Genomic DNA, 17,658 nt, shown 5'->3' with positions numbered 1-17,658 from the left:
TAGCTAACATTAGCAGAGAGCTAGCTAACATTAATGGTGAGCTAGCTAGCCTTACCAGGGAGAGAACTAAGGTTAGCATAGAGCTAGCTAACATTAGCAGAGAGCTAGCTAACATTAATGGTGAGCTAGCTAATTTTACTGGGGAGAGAGCTAAGGTTAGCATAGAGCTAGCTAACATTAGCAATTAGCTAGCTAACATTACCTGGGAGAGAATCAAGGTTAGCGGAGAGCTAGATAAAATTAGCTGAAAGCTAGCTATTATTAGCCGAGAGCTAGCTATGGTTGGGTGCAAGTTAGCTAACTAACATGCTAACATTAACTTTTGAGCTGGCTCACGTTAGCGGCGAACTAGCTAACTGGAAGGTTAAAATATGTCTTAAATAAGACTATAATAAAAAGCAGATCATTTTAGGCTGCAAAAATATTAAGTTTTAATTTCCAAAACAATAAATCTACCAAAGAAATTATGACTACATTTTTTGGGTCTTAAATTAAATTTTTGGAGCTCATAAAAAGTCTCTTAAACAAGGTCTTAAACTAATGCTAATTTGATTAATGGTTAAAATTAAACTCTGTCTAACATGCCAAAACTCATTTCACCTCTGACTACTCTAAAGTATATCCATTTTTGATTAAAGTAAAAAAAACAATGAAAGTCTTGCTCGCTGTAGTTTTTAGTAGTGATTTTATCATTGCTCACGGAGGGCTAAATGATTGCAGAAGGCATGTTGAAGTGAGTTAATGTGACTATATGTTATGTTATAATCTAGATATAAGTATATATAATATAATAGCCAAAATTCTATTTTCTTTTGGTGTGTGTGCAATTTTTTTAGGCAGGGTATTTGTTGGGGGATAAAAGTTTTTCATGTTTTCTCGTGTTGTTTTCTGTTTGATCCTGACCGCCCCCTCCCCCTTCGCCCCGCTCCCCCTCCCAGGATGCACTGCAGCGCGGCCTCCGTGTGTGTGTTGTGTGTGTGCGGTTCCGCAGCGGTGCTTTTCGACAACACTGACTCGCAGAATCCCGAAAATTCAGCTTTTATACCGCATTAATTCGCTTTATAACCCGCTGCTGTGTGTTCCTCAGCCTCCCCTCTACCTCCGATGTCCCCGGCGGCAGCAGGCAGGACTTAACCCGCACCCTCCGAGCCGATGGCGGCCAGCGGCCCAGGTACTGCCCGAGAACAGCCCTCAGCGCCCGGGGACAGGGGACACGGGACACGGGGGGTTACAGCGATTAATAACGGGTCTGATTATTAATATACAGGAATATAGTAGGTTTAGACGGGTTAATAATGTTTTATTAGCCTTTATATTAATTGCAGCAGCAGTTAGATAGCTAAGGTATTAGCTAGCTTAGCCTAACTAGAAAAAGCTAACATAGCTAGCTACGTTATTTATTAACCTAACGTTAATTGTTTAATATTCGGAGATTCATGTAGTTTAACTAACATTTAGCATAATATTTTAACCCTATCTTACCTTTTCTAATCTTTCTTAAATGTTAAAACTATGCCTATCGACGTTTTTAACCCGTGAAAATAAAACTACGCCTGTTACTTGCTAAGCTAACTCCTAGCTGGCTAGCTTCATTTTTGAATTCTCCATTCCACCTTAAAAAGCGCGACAGCTGGAGGTTAAGCTAGCCAACTATCTGTCCAACTACCGGACATTTTTAAGGTGGAACGTGACCTACAGTTGAAAGTCCAAGTTAGCTGACTTAAGCTAATGAAAACAACCCCGAACGAACATAAAAAAAAAACACTGAAATAAACAAGAATTAACAACGTTTTTACCTGTGATAATCTATATTACATTAAAATAAACCAGAATTTACAGTGTGTATCTGTGGCATCTATGTAACACCAAAATAAACCAGAATTTACAAAGTTTTAGTGTGTTTACTTGATTTAAGCTTTGTATATTAAGATTGTTCTTGTATTAATTATTAAATTAACATATAGTTAGTGGTCAGTGAGAGTGTCTATCTGTAAATAACTCTATATGACATTAGAATACTAAACCCAAATAAACAAAGTCAGTGTTCAGTGAGAGTGTCTACCTGTAAAACTATAATATTTGAATAATATCTGCAAAACTCTGCATATAATACTAAATTAAAAAAACAAATAAGAATAGTTAGTGTTCAGTTTTTTAGTGTGTCTACCTGTAGTGTACTCTGTATTTATTGAGTATATATTAACTCTGTGTTTATTGAGTGTGTCTACATGTATAACCTTGTATAATATTAGTATAAACCTAAATAAGCATAGTTAGTGGTCAATGAGTGTGTTTGTCTGTAAAACTCAAATCAACATTAAGTAAAATAAAAAAAAAACTCTGTTTACATGATGTATGCTTTTATGTGTTTTTCTAGATGAGTTTAATGAATACGACAAGCCGGGAGCTGAGAGGTCGAGGAGGCGGAGAGGAGAAGACGATGACCTGGACAGGTAAGGCAGCTCTAGTGCTTGTATTGTCAGAGTTTATAAAAACATAGATACGATAAAATATACCAAACAAAGCTTTATTATTTCTAGAGGACAGTGCTGCAGTATAGAACAAACAGTACAATATAGACTACATAAAATGCTAACATGCAAACAGAAGACTAGAACAATACAATAAAAATGATAAATACAGCGGCTGAGAAGTAGTTTAATGTGTGTATGTTCACTGTGGACCTCTAGCTCACTCCACCTCCATCATAGTTACATCACATAGAGCTCCCTCATAGAGTTTGAGTTTGATGTTAACCATGTTATTACAGCTCTTTCGATGTGTTCATTATGAAAACATATTTGGATAATAATAAAATTACGTATTATTTTGCAGCATGGGTACAGTACAGGCTGTGCATTAATATAAATGTTGGTGACAGTGTTTTCTAGTTCACTCACTGTGTGTTGGGGAGTTTGATAGCATGTGGGTAGAAGCTGTTGCAGAGCCTGGCGGTGTTGGCTTAGAAGCTCTGGTATCTTCTGAAAGACGGCAGAAGATGCATTATACAGATACGAGTAGTAGTAGTTTTAGCAGACATTTATTGATATAACAGGGGGACAGGAAGTGGGCAGACTCTCCATAAACGGCTCTGGTAAGGCAGGAGATGTTATATGTAGCCACTGCTCCTGATTCCCAGTCGCTGACTGGGTCAGATGTCTAGCATGCCAAATATTTGCCAGGCGTCTGTGAACCTGGCATAAGGTGTTAATGATCAGTGATGATGGTGCTTCTCTATAAAATGACGGAAAGCCCTGAATTCCTGTTAATTTGTGCTTTTAGTGCTAAAAAAGCTGAATTCTATTTTTCTGCATTTTCTAATTTTCCAGAAGTGTATAAAATATGGTTTTGAATTTCTGTGTTAACAGTGATTTAGAAGAGGACTTGCTGGAGGAAGACTGGCTTTCATCTAAAAAGGTATTGTTACTGTCACACAGCACCCATTATGTTACCCAATATGTTATTAGGAGTGGGAGAATGCATCTGGAGGAGACAATTCAACTGTATTTACTTATTGATTGATTTTAACCAGCAGTGATTAATAATGCATTTAATGCATTTTTACTATGCATGATTTGTAAAAACAAGTCAAACCAAAGGAAAAATGGATTCAGATCAGAGCAAAGTAGTTTCAGGTGTGAAAGTTCCCTGAGGGCTCATTTGTACTATACATTAATTCCTCTCCCTATTTATCCTTAAGCTTGTAGAGAACATACACAAATACTTTTTTTAATGCAATACTGATATTTTTTAATGTTTTTTTTCCCTTTTTCAGAATCCATCAGAACTGTCAGATGAAGAACTGAATGATGATCTGCTGCAGAGTGATGAGGAAGATCAGAACGGGGGGTAGGTCCACTATCTCTATCTATATTTTGTTGCTTTACATTTTAGCCGGTCCACTTTTGCTTTTATTCTAAATTATTTTGTCTCTTGTTAATTAAATTGTATAATGTTTGTTTTCCTAATGCTGTTACTATTTAATTTTTATTGTTTATGAAGTTCCTTATTTTAGCTTTACCTGATTAAATACTTCGTTTTAATTGTATTTATAAATGTTTTAGCCCCGTTCAGTTGTAAATCCTCGGCTGCATTGAAAATGAGGGTTACACTTAATGTATTATAGAGTGAAGATAAAGGATGATTGGTTGGTTGGTTGATTGATTGATTAAAGTAGTGCTGGGCGATATGGGAAAAATCATATATCACAATATGGAATTTTTTATATCACGATAACCATATATATCATTTTATATACCACATTTAAGTATGTTTTCAGTTATTCTTCGAAAAATATGAAGTGACCACGCCAATACATTTCATCATAGCCTACTTTATTTATTCGCATGGATAATTGATGAAATTACTGTAGAAACGTCCCCACGATATTTATAGTCATATCGAACAGCACTAGATTGCAGTGATATTTATTAATTTTCTTAATGCTTTTCATCACTAAACCCCTCACTAATAATGGCTGGATGAATAATAGCTTTAAATGAATTTTAAAGAACATAGATATATCTTTTTAAATAGACGTTTAGACAATATTTTTACATTTACGCTTCTGTGTGTTTTTCTGTTGTTTTTTTAGTGGACAGGGTGAAGCGGTGAGTCTGAACGCGACTCTTGGCTTCAGCACCTCCTACGACTTGCAAGAGGAGAACCAGGAAGGAGGAGGATATGGAGAAGAAGGGTACAATGAGACGGGGGAAGGAGGTTTCTCTCAGGAAGGAGGAGAATATGGACAGGAAGAAGGGATGGAGTACTCCACAGGGCAGAATGATGAAGCTTATGAGGATGAAGTGCTGGAACTTCAGATTGATGAGCCACTAGATGATGAGTTTCAAGTAAGCATGCTTCTGTTCCTCTTCCTCTTTTTTCTTCAGTTTATGTTTACATTTTTTATTTAATAACCAATTCATTCATACCTGTCCACACTGATCTTTACCCATCTACAACCATCTGGACCCATCCAAACCTGTTTCTGTTCCCAATTCATACCCATCCAAACTGATCTACTGTACACTAATTCATCCATCCATCCATCTGTCCAGTGGTGTGAAAGTGTTTGCCTCTTCCTTATTTCTGATTTTTTGCATGTTTGTCTCTTCAAAATTCTATAGAACATCAAATAAACATAAATATTAGTCAAAGAGAACACAAGTAAACACAATATACAGTTTTAAAATGAAAATTTTCATTACTAACAGAGAAACAAAATCCAAACCTACATGGCCCTATGTGAAAAAGTGTTTAAAACACAGTTAAAACATAATTTAACCGTGGTTTATCACACCTGAATCTTATAATTATAATCTTATAAGAACATCTTATAATCCGGCGCTCTTTATGTATAAATTCTACCAGTCAGGTACTAAGAAAAAGTAAAGCCACTCCACTGAAGTACAGAGTTAAACAGGAGTTTCAGTTTAGTTTAGTTCTCCAGAACCAAGACTCAAGACTGGAGCAATATTAGCATTAGCTGCTAACCACGCTAAGCGCTATCTCTTTCGCCCATCCAGAGGTGCGTGTTATCGGCCTGTAGCCTTGTTACAAACCCTGGCTAGCACTGCTGGAGCAGCATTAGCATAAGCCGCTAACTACTCTCAGCGCTAGCTCAACTTTAACTGTCGCACAGAGTTTATCTACGGCCCTACAGAGCTCTTTAACAGCTAAAGAGCTCCGCGCGGACGGCAACTGCACCCGCAGCAAAAATGATTTTTTGAAAATGAGAATCGATTCTGAATCGTTCAATGTTAGAAACGCGATTCGAGCCCGAATCGTTTTTTTCCTGCGCCACTAGTCTGTTTTATCTCTGTATTTGTACCCCTGCCCCCTGAACTAGAATAGTGGTGAGGGAGGGGTTCACACTGAGCCATATGGAGGCTAAATGATCTGTTATCTCCAGATCTCAGTGTGGTTTCTCTGGAGTTCTGATGCAGGCAGGTATTGAGTGCGCTGTTGTTCGGCGGCCCAGGTTCCGTCTCCTGTGGACCTGCAGGTTTTGTTCGGAGTCGAGGGGCTTTGAGACACTTTGTGCTCGGAGGATGTGCTGCCAATCCGCACTGTCTAGCGGGAAACGACCCTCAGACACGATCTGATAAGAGCGCTGAAGGTGAAGAGATTACAGACACCCTTTTAAAGGCCGCCTTCTCTAGTCCGACAGGGGCTGATGATTGATGAGGTTGTTCTTCTCTGTATGTGTTTATTTAGCGGAGAAGAGTGTATTTTTGGTTTGGTAACAAATAAAAAAAAAAATCATTATTGTTCTCGTGTATTTTAATATTACTATCTGTTAATGTGTTAACATAACAAAATGATTGCCTTTATTTGGAGTTTATTTGATTTTTCTGCATTATAAAAGTACGGTGTTTGACGTTTAAGTTGAGTTAGTCTGGTCCATTTAGGCAGCATCGTGTTTTTTGCACTATAAGGTGTACTGGATTATCAGGCGCATTTTAAGAGACACTATAAGGACCTTCTATTTCAGCAGGTCTCACTGCTGGGTGGTGCTTTCTGTTAAAGTGAAACGAGCGCTGGGTATTAATCTATACAGATTTCTCTACTGGGTGTGAGCAAAGGGCTTCTGTTTATTAACAGTAAGCTTAGATTCAAATTTCTCCAGCACTAAGGCTGGAGCATTAGCATTAGCAGTTAAGCATTAGCATTAGTGCTAGCCGTGGTTAGTAACAGACTACAGGCCGATAATACTCACCTCTGAACGCGGAAACTAAACTGAAACTCTTGAAAAACACTGCAATTTTACTGCTCCTTAATACCTGACTGGTGAAATTCATACACAGATTATTATTATAAATATTAGAGGTGTGCCAAAAAATCGATTCACATAAGAATCTTGATTCTCATTTACTACGATTCAGAATCGATTTAAAATGTCCCAAAATCGATTCTAAGGTCCAATCCCATTTCTTCCCTTGGCCCTACCCCTCACGGTAAGTTCACACTGCAGCGGCACGAAGCGTTTTTCGCTCCGCCTCCCACTGCCCAAAGCGACCGTGGCCGCTGCAGTTTGAACTTACCGTCAGACCCACACAGAGCGTAGGTGTATGAGAATCACCGGTAAGATGGCAGAACAAGCACTATATTACCTTAGATTAACGTGTAGTTTTAATGTTTTATGGCAGAATGCTTCATAACAAGCATAAAAAAGATCGCTAGTAGTTAGTTTCAGTTTCTGTTAGCTAGCTAACTAGCTAACTTTCCAGTTCCACCTTAAATAACGCTACAGGTGGCAGCGGGCTGCAGCATTTAAGGCGGAACGGAAAAATAACAATAAGCTAATCAGAGCTAATTTCAGCTCCCCATCACAGAGGAATTAAGGAATGGACAATATGAATTAATTTCTCCACCTCCTGCCCCCTTTCTGAAGAAATACAACGGCCTAAAATTAACTAGTTAATCAGCAGCTGCTCCTGAACTTTAGCGCTCCACTGCTATCATCACATCAGCCCAGCAGCGTCACCTACACACCACCGCTAGTAGCCTTATAATAAAGCGGTGTTATTTATTATTTATTTATTGTTCATTAACGTCATTGTGATATCCCAGTGATTCCTCTGTCACTGAGGACCCACATTCCTGCACATTTTATTGTTTTTGTAACACATTACCTTCTCCAGGACCAGTGTATATTTTGGAGGCTTTTTTTTCAATAAGTTTTCAATAAATTTTTATAAATCAAATCGTTTTGAATCAAAAATCGATTTTGAATCGAATCGTGGCCCCCAAAATCGGAATCGAATCGAATCGTGAGATAGTAAAAGATTCCCACCCCTAATAAATATCTTGACCTGTTGGATCATTGACATCTGGCGAAATTGGTGAGAAATCCTATATTTTCTAATATTGCAATATACATTGCTGAACAAGACAATATTATAATTATTTTCAATTTTGTGCAGCCCTTGTCTGTGGTCTCTGTGAGCATCAGTGAGCCTTTGGACCCCGTTTTTTTTTTATTTTTTTTTATTTCAGCTGCCAGTGATTTTAATGGTCCTGTTGTGGAAGGTTTATATTAACACACACACACACACACACACACACACACACACACATATATATACACATGCTGGCTGTGTGTGATATCTCTGTTTACAAGGTCACCTAACTGCTGGAGCCTGACGTTTATGTGTTTGCCTTTGTTGGGAGTTAATGTGTGGAACAGTTTAAGGGATTAAGCTGTTTGTCCCGTAGGGGGACAGATCATTGTGTGTGTGTGTGTGTGTGTGTGTTTGGGGTTGTGTGGTGATGATCACGCTGTACATTTACATTCAATTCACAGGTTTTAATATTATAAGCAAAGTCAGGCTGGTTTTTTTAATTGCAGTTACTGAATCACAGTGTTTTGAATGGGGCGTGCAGCACAGATAGACATATAGTCCACAGGTTTGCGGCTGTGAGCAGTGAATGCAGCACAAACCACACTGTGTGTAAACAGCATGGAGCAGCAGAGACAGCGGTTGCTCATAGCTGTGGTAATTAGCGTTATCTTGCTAATATATTAGTTTTTTTTTAACAGGTAAAACCTGTTAAAAGTTTTAAACCATTTTTTTGGCATCTGAAGTTTTTAGTAGTTTAGTAGTAGAAATGTATTTTATTTTTGTGAATATTTTTAAGTTTCAGCCTCCAGTATGAGCATTTGGATCATAAATACTCTTACTATATATTACGATTCTTCTATGATTATATAAAGTGATATTGTTCGAATATTAATTATCAGCTTGTCTTACCTGAACTGTGTCACCATATGCTTTATAATGAGCTCTTTGACCTGGATTGTGTGAGTGTGTGTGTCTGTACAGTTGGAACAGGAGTGTGTGTACAGGTAGAGAGGTGTTTATTGTGTGTGAACTCTTGTAGTGATGTAATGATATTCACACTGATGCCGGGCTGTTTGTGTGTGTGATTGTATGTATAAGGACGACTCAATGATATTTCTGCTATCGCTGAACCGTGCGCGTGTTTATCTCCTGTTTTCTGTGTATCGAGTCGGACATTTACATCTCATTGAATTTCAAATAGCAGCAGGAATAGTAATGGGGCATAGTAATGTGAAGGGATCCCCACTGTTATGCTAATTCAGCAACGTGCCTTCCAACAACCAGCAGCACCACCATTTCCCGACCTCACATCACTACGCCGGGCTCTCCCGGTGTCTCACTCACTCACTCTGTCTCTCTGGTGACGTTAACGTTTTAATTCACGTGTGTGCCGGTGCCTGTACTGAAGGCTTTAATGGTAGTCAGTGTAGGTTTTCTGTATAGAACTGTATTAATTAGAAAGAGACGTGGACCTCCATCCTACCAATTAGGGCTGCGACGATTAGTCGATATAATCGACAAACCCAACAGATTACATATTTAATCTCTAAATATCAGAACTTTCCACGTTTAAACAACGCTCAGATATTTAAATGCCATTTAAATGTCATGTTTTGCTGTTTCTGTTGTTTTTAAAGATAGAGGACATGGCAGAAATAATCGTTGACTAATCGACTAATCTAAAAAATAATCGCCAGATTAGTCGACTACCAGAATAATCATTAGTTGCAGCCCTTCTACCAACACAAGCTATAACCTGATTATAGACCTGACTAAATTAGCGGGAAAGCCTAATTTAGTCTATAATGCCCTGTAATGTTCATAGGAGCACTTCATAATGTATTATAACGTTCATAAGAATCACACACTGATTGTGACAGACTGTAATACACTACTTGAATCTTGAATGTGGTCAATGGACATTTTTATGATCCAGATTAGTTGATGAGTTGGTTTACTTGAATCGTTTTCTTTTGTTTTAATGTCCTTCTCTGCAGGTTGGGGATTATTCTGGTGGGTATAGTGCAGAGCAACCACAAGAGCATACTGACCAACCAGAAGAGCCAGAGGCGGAAGAGGAGGAGCCACAGGCAGAAGGGGAGGATCAAGATGTATCCTCCCAGGTTACAGAGTCAGAGGAGGTGAGTATAGAGCACACTGATTAGTTTCATAATTATCACAATGTGGCAGTTGTGCAGTGTTGCTTTAAGGGGGTTAAGTAGATAACTAAGTTAAGTAAAGCTAAGCTAAGTAAACAAAACTAATAAAAAAGACATTCTTTTAAAGTTAAACAAGCACTACATGTTAATCTACGCAGATTTCTTTTAAATCTGACTTAAAACAGTTAATTTGGGTCAGTAAAAGATCTTCTGTTTATTTACAGTAAGCTTAGATTGCAGAATTTCTCCAGCACTAAGGCTGGAGCATTAGCATTAGCGGCTAACTGATAGCTGCCCAACTGCACTAGACTGAGGAACCCTGAGTGTTAGCCGGTAGCTAGCAGTTCGCCCCACATAGCTTGTTTTAACACAGTAAATGCACAGACTACGGTCCAGTATGCTCACCTCTGAATGACAAAAGAACTAGTGCGGCAAGTGGCTAATGCTGCTCCAGCAGTGCTAGCAGGGTTTAGCAGCAGGCTACAGGTCGATAATACTTAACTCTCAACAGGGAAATAGCAGTTAGCGGCTAATGCTAAGGAACTTAATAACTTAATACCTGACTGGTAGAATTCATACATAAGGAGTACGGATGATTTTTGGGAAAATAAAAGGATTTTAAGTGCTCCTTATAGTGCGAAAAATACAATACCGATTTAAAAAGTGCATTGTAATGCTGTAAATAGCATCTAACCCCCTGTAAATATTGCGTATGACTCATCTCTAGGATTAAACTGAAAATAAATTTTAGTATAATGAATTTTACCCTGTTTTCCACAGTTGGAGCCTGAACCAGAGCCTGAACCTGAACTGGAACAGGAAGCTGAAGAAGTTAAAGAAGAATCAGACGAGGATGATGATGAGGAAGAGTCGGGCCGACTACGCTTCAAAAAGGAGCGCACAGACGTCACTGTGGTCCGACTGTCTGATGCTGCCAGTAAACGAAGAAACATTCCAGAAACGTTAGGTCAGTCTTATGCATTTTGATCAGCTAGAAATTCAGCTAAAAACTACTAAATCTGTTCAAATTTCAGTAAAGAACTGAAGCTTTCTCCCTTATTTAAAGAGTAGAAGCTTGCATAGCCTTCTTTGTTCATTTAGTGTCTATATATTTAGTATATCCTTATTAATTTTAACATTTTAAATATGCAGAACATCACAAAAAAACTTTTTCTATGCCCAATCTTAAGATCTCACACTGCGTCTGTGTTTTTCCAGAACTAACCGAAGAGGCCAAAGCAGATCTGTTGGAGTTTGAGGAGAAGGAACGTCAGAGGAAACAGGGTCGTTTCGGAGGGCGAGGAAGAGGGGGAGGAGGAGGAAGAGGAGGGATGCAGGGAAACAGAGGTAGAGGAGGAGGAGGAGGAAGAGGAGGACTTCCTATGTTTGGGATGGGAGATTTCCGTGGAGACGGAGGTGCTGGACGAGGCAGAATGAATGAACAGAGGCCTCCGCTGATGCAGGTCAACTTAGGCATGCAGGTAAGATGCATACTAGAGATCAGGCTCCCTAGACAGTTTTTCTTTGGTGTTCCAATGAATTGTGTGACAGTTACAGCATTATCTTTGAGTACACAAGCCAAGCAAGTATAAAAGAAAAAAAAAGGTTCGGTTTTCCAAGCTTTGAGCGTCCCAAACAGCACTGTTCAATCAATCATCCAAACATTAACGAAAACGTATTCTACAACTGCAAACCTACCAAGACATGGCCATGGTCCAACCAAAAAAGGAGAGAACTGGTCAGAGAAGCAGCCTATAGAGGCCCATGGTCACTCTGGAGGAGCTGCAGAGATCCACAGCTCGAGTGGATCAGTAAATCTGTCCATAGGACAACTATAAGTCCTGCTTTCCACTAATCTTGCCTTTATGGAAGATTGGAAGGAGAAAACCATTGTTGAAAGAAAGACAAAAGAAGTGCCACCAGAAAGAAGGTTCACCTTCCAACAAGACGATGACCCTGAACATACAGCCAGAGCTACAGTGGAGAATATTCATGTGTTAGAATGATCCAGTCAAAGTCTAAAAAATACCTAAATCCCATTGATCTTCTGTAGAGAGACATAAAAAAAACTGCTGTTCACAGATGCTCTCCATCCAACCTGACTGATCTTTAGCTGTTTTATAGAGAAGAATGGGGCATGTGGGCTTTAAATGTGGCGAAAGGTGGCTCCACTAAGTATTATTAAAGGGGGGCTGAATTTTTTTGCACTTAATCGGATGAAAATGTTGAAATCCATGCATCACTCTTGTTTCACTTCACAATAATGAGCTACTAATGAGAGTTGGTCTATCACTTAAAATCTCAATTAAAGACATTTAAATTGTGGTTATAAGCTGATAAAACTTAAAATAAATAAATAAAATAAAAGCGTCGGTAGTGTCCGTCAGGTTCTGTTAAATGTGAGCACAGTCTTGTTTCCTGTAAGGTCGGCGTGCCCTGGTGGAACGGAGTCAGTTTACTTTGGAGAAAGTCAATTACGGCGGCTCTCGCTCTCCCCGTTATCCGTGTTGATATATGGATTATGCTGAATAACTTGGCGGGAGTCCATTGAGGAAGCATTACACCAAATTAAATTTGTACTTTGTCTAAGGATTTAGGTTCCTTTGCTTATTTTACTATTAAATAGCTGTGAAGGGGTGTAATCCCCTCCTGTGTGCCTGTCTCTCACTCGTTCTGACGGAGGAAAGGTGAAGGTATGAAGTTAATTCCTCTTTGCGGAGGGTGAGAGATGCCCTGAGCATGAGTGTGAGAGTGAGAGTGCTCTGTAGAGGGGAAGAGTGCGGCGGCGACGGCGGCTCTGTTTCGGTTTGATTTAATACTTTTCCGTCATGCCAGATGAAGAGCTCTCAGAAGGAGGAGGGATTATCTCACGTCTCGGCGGGTGGCGGCACTGTATACGTTCAGTGAACTTGTGTGATCTATCATTTATGTTCACTTCCTGTATTAGTAATACCTTTTAATAAAAGGTTCTTATAAAGTCTGTAAGTCATTATCAGTTTTAGTTTTACACTGTAAGCCAGTTTTACCTCAAACTGTGGTACTTTGAAAATCCAAAACATCTTATTCCATCGTTTTTTAATTCATGTTAAAATGTCTCGTTTTCCGGTGATCCAGTATAACACTGCTTTAGTCCGGTGGAGGAGTGGGCAGGGGAGAAACAATAGGATTTCGGCTCTTGCTCATGAATATTTATACATGCAAACATATCGCCTCTGATTGGCTAACAGCACTGCAACACCAGGAGGCAGCGAGACGGACAACAGCTAAAAATGTTTTAAAATAAAGACATTTTTACACTAATAACAGTCTTTGCAATGTCATGTGTTACTTTACAACATGTGTAATGATATAGAGGATAATAGGTTTATTTGTAGGTTTAATAATGTAGAAAACTAGATAGATAGATAGATAGATGGATTAAATCTAGCTATAAGCTAACTAAAATTTCTCTTTCTTTTATTTCAGCCCAGAATGGCTCTTCCTCAGTCTCATCATCATCACCACCACCATCATCATCAACCTCGGCATCCAGGCCCTCGTGGATCTCAAGGTCTTTTCGCAAACCCCATCAACCCAATACCCCAGCAACCCCTGCAGATGCTGCTGCCCCACCGCTCCCCAGGACCGCCGCCCCGCCCACAGCCGGACCTGCACCGCCCGCCCCCGCCGGCTAACCACACCCACTCCAACCAGCAGCAGCAGCAACAACAGCCCAAAAACATCCACATCAATCCACACTTCAGAGGACCGGCATCCTCACCAGGGCAAGGTACACACACTAAAATCTGATCCACGCTCAAAACTGGGCGGGGTGTTCCTAAACTTTTGGCAGGCGGTGTTCATGTGTTTAATTTGAGGATATTTCGCTCTGTATTTACCACATTACCCATAAAGCAGCTTTTAGAAATGTGAGCAGTGGGATGATGTGCAGGGAAATGACCCTCTTTGAGTCCAGGCTTATATCTCATTATGGGTTTCAGTCTCGGGCGCGAGAGAGACGCGTCTGAGCTTCCAGAATAAACCCGCACTCGCGCGCTCTCACCAGCTGTGACTGATGTGGGTTAAGTGTTTATGGTGTCAAACATTCTGGGTTTAATAAATCTCTCACTCTCTCTCTCTCCCCCTCTCGCTCTCTCTCGCTCACACTATCACTCTCTCTCGTTTTCTTGTTTTCTCTTTCTCATTCTTTCTGCCTCTCTCACTTTATATATCTCCCTATCACTTTCTCTCACTCTATATCTCGCTTTCTGTCTCTCACTCTCTTCTCTTGCTCTCTCTTTCGCTCTCTAACTCTCTATTACTCTCTCCCTTTGGCTCTGTTTCTTGTTGTATTTCTCACCCTCTCTTTCTCTCTTGCTTACTCTCTATCACTCTCTGTTCCCTTCCCTTCCTCTCTTTTTCTCTCTCCATTACTTTCTTTCTCCCTGTCTCCCTCTCTTTCTCTCTCTCACTCACTCTTTCACTTTCTCTTAATCACTTTCTCTTGCTCTTTCTCTAAATCTTGCTTTCTTTCTCGTTCTTTCTCTGTGTAATCTCTCCCGCTGTCTTTCTTTTCTCTCTCTCTCTCTCTCTCTCTCTCTCTCTCTCTCTCTCTCTCTCTCTCTCTCTCTCTTTTTGCTATTCTTTAGTTCCATTGATGCCTCCTACCCAGAACCAGCCCAGGCCGAACATCAGCCCTCAGAGATTTCCGGTAAGTGATCAAATCTCAGCAGAAAGTGTATAATATATAATAAATAGTCAGCAGGTCGGTAAAAACCGAGAGAGGGTGCTTTGCATGGTGGGGGTGCTGAATTCGTTACAGCACTGGAAAGCCCGCTGAGCAGTAAGTAATGATGTAGTAATGAGTGCTCGGGCACGGATTGTTTAAACGCAGTGTGAGTGCAGGACATCCGAAACTCACCTGTGCCTAGTGTGTGAGTACACCCTAAGAACATTTTGTTAATAGTTTTTTTTAAACATGTGGTAGTGATCACCCAACAGTGTAAATTCCCTTTTAAAACTGTGATTTCCGAAGAGATTGTTTAGTTCACGTACTGCAGGGTTGTGTTGTTGCGGCCCCGCTGTCCGCTGATCTCTACAGCAGCGGCTCTCAGGACTGATGAAAGTATAAACAGGTCTGAAGGAGGAATTTTAGTGGCCGTGTTGTTTGTAATGGACTGAGCTCCTCAAACCTGGGGGTTTAAAGGTGAAATTAATGCAGTCACTCAACTCAACTCCTGAGAGCCGGGTTTTGCCCGTTGGCTCGAGCTGAAGAAAAAAAAGAGAATGCCTCTGGACCCTGTTCTGTCCAAACGTTTTCATTTTAAAATTCAAATGGAAGCTGTGAAAATGGAAAACGGATGTAAATGGGTGTTTTAGTCCTCAGAAAAAGATGGATTGTAACGGGAACATGGGTGGCCCCGCCACACCGCTGCCTGAACTGTGGTTAAAGGGATTTATTCCACTGGAGGAGGAAGATGGATGTACTGGATGTTACCAGTCTCTCTTACACACTCTCTCTCTCTCTCACACACACACACACACACACACACACACACACACACACACACTCTGCTTTGTACAGAAGAGACATACTAGATAAGTGATGGTTTAGTTCAGATTTTAGCATTAAAGCTCATTTAAATCAATGAGTGCAACCAGACCTTACTTCTTGTTCGACCACCAGAAAGGAGAAAATTAGTAAAAACTATGATCCCTACAATTATTGCACTGTCAATTCTTGCTTCTACAGAGCTTCAGAGTAATTTTGCATAAATATACAAGGTAAACAATCGTACAATGAAGAAAAGAAATATATACCACACATATACTTAAAATCCTTTAATTGCACCAAAAATTAACATAAGTGTGCCTTATAACATAAATGAATTCTACCAGTCAGGAATTAAGGAGCAGTAAAGCCGCTCCACTGAAGTGTACAGCATTATAAGGGTGAGTTTTTAACAAAGTTTCTCCAGCACTAAGGCTGGGTGCAGCAGTATTAGCATTAGCATTAGCCACTATCAGCAGAGCTTGATATTTTCCCAATGAGAGACGAGTATTTTAGACTCTGTGTGCTTACTGTGTTAAAACAAGCTATATGGGACGAACTACTAGCCGATTGTGTCCTATATTTATGTCCCTCTAGTAGTGCTCAAGTTAGCGGCTAATGCTAATGCTGCTGCACCCAGCCTTAGTGCTGGAGAAACTAACACACAAAACTCACCCTTAGACACACAATATTGGAAATCTATGCTTACTGTAAATAAACGGAAGAGCTTTCTTTACTCACCCAAATAAACTTTTTTTAAGGAGAGAAATAAATCTGTGTAGATGAATATCCAGCTCTCGTTTCACTACAAGAATTAAAATTTTGTTTATTTGGACGCTTCTTCCAGCTTCCCCATTAGAAGGGAAACATGGCGACACTTTGGCTTCTTAGGAGGCTTCACTCACAGTTTGGGGGGCAGTTCCCCTCCTAGTCTGGAGACACACACACACACACACACACACAGATAGATAAATTCCCCCAGCTGTCTGTCTTCTCGTACCCAGGCTGGCACAAACAGGATGTCATTTAAAATGCCAATGACTAGACAGCCAGCAACTTCTATTAGCCCTCAGGGTGCCTGATTAGCATACATTATCATACAGGGACATCTAACCTTACTGCAGGCTGGGCCACTACCCATCTCCCTCCATCCCTCCCTCTCTCTCCATCCATCCATCCCCCTCTCTCTCTCTCTCTCTCTCTCTGCTGAATATTTACTACATTTCTGAATGTTAATCATTGCCGTGTACTTGAGGAAACCAGCAGATTGTGCAATTGACAGTAGGACTCGATCATTCTCAGGATCATTTTAAGAGGCCAGTTTGGTGGTTTGTGTGGTAAACACAGTCGTGCAATAGGGTGCGCGTGTTGCATTACTTGTTGTTATTCGCAGTATTCTCTCTTAAAGGCCCTGTTCCACAGTGCTTCATATCAACACTACACCTGAACTTTTAGTGATAAATTGATCAAAACAACAAAAATTTAATCATCAAGTGTCAATCTGCATTTGGGGTATGTTTTGCATTTAAATTAAGTGTTCTGCTAGTCAGTCTCGGCCTTAAAGTCTAAAAATGAGGGCTGTTTAATAAAGTGTTATCAGTAACGGGTTATTATATTTTCATGCAATTGATTACACAAACATGTTTGTCCCCAACTTCCGCTTTAATCTGGTATTTTTCGGCTTGTGGTGAGAACATGATCTGATCCGACTATTAAATCTACTTCTTTTTTAATTGATTTAAACTACTCATAAGGGGCTGTTTAATCTGATATATTAGATAATTAGCCAGATAATATACTGCAACGAACAAACGCTGTCTCTGCTGCTCCATGCTGTTTACATACTAAGAGCGCAGTATGTGCAGTGTTCACTGTGTGACGCTCCAAACTCCATGTATTACTCCGCCACGGACAGGTAACCTAGCAACGATGCAGCGCTTACAAGCCAAACTGTGCAGCTACAAACAAACAGAGCAGCAATGGGACTGTTTTAACTGCCGGAGTTTTTATAACCAAACAGATTGTGTTTTCTACTCTTCTTTAACTCTTTAAAATCCTTCAATAAACAGTGATAATGGAATTGTGGTATAATTAAGCAATAATACGCTCGAGATTTGTGCTATAA

At 39.9% G+C, this 17,658-nt stretch overlaps 1 protein-coding gene across 2 annotated transcripts in view; it reads left to right on the top strand.

The window, feature by feature from the left end:
- The first annotated feature begins 935 nt into the window (after positions 1 to 935).
- The window catches only part of rbm33a (RNA binding motif protein 33a), a 37,120-nt gene continuing 20,397 nt past the window's right edge, over positions 936 to 17,658 (top strand). For both annotated transcript variants that reach the window (XM_049482031.1, XM_022677759.2), the window contains exons 1-10: positions 936 to 1,171; positions 2,378 to 2,453; positions 3,369 to 3,417; positions 3,776 to 3,849; positions 4,595 to 4,850; positions 9,842 to 9,985; positions 10,784 to 10,970; positions 11,222 to 11,484; positions 13,469 to 13,772; positions 14,632 to 14,693. In XM_049482031.1, the coding sequence (XP_049337988.1) occupies positions 1,153 to 1,171; positions 2,378 to 2,453; positions 3,369 to 3,417; positions 3,776 to 3,849; positions 4,595 to 4,850; positions 9,842 to 9,985; positions 10,784 to 10,970; positions 11,222 to 11,484; positions 13,469 to 13,772; positions 14,632 to 14,693 (1,434 nt within the window). In that variant the 5' untranslated portion in view covers positions 936 to 1,152. The remainder of the gene's footprint in view (positions 1,172 to 2,377; positions 2,454 to 3,368; positions 3,418 to 3,775; positions 3,850 to 4,594; positions 4,851 to 9,841; positions 9,986 to 10,783; positions 10,971 to 11,221; positions 11,485 to 13,468; positions 13,773 to 14,631; positions 14,694 to 17,658) is intronic.

Source organism: Astyanax mexicanus, chromosome 8 (assembly GCF_023375975.1).
Source record: "Astyanax mexicanus isolate ESR-SI-001 chromosome 8, AstMex3_surface, whole genome shotgun sequence".
NCBI classification, from domain to species: Eukaryota; Metazoa; Chordata; class Actinopteri; order Characiformes; family Acestrorhamphidae; genus Astyanax; species Astyanax mexicanus.
The sequence above is the reverse complement of the archived record's forward strand: the minus strand, read 5'-3'. Positions and strand labels throughout refer to the sequence as shown.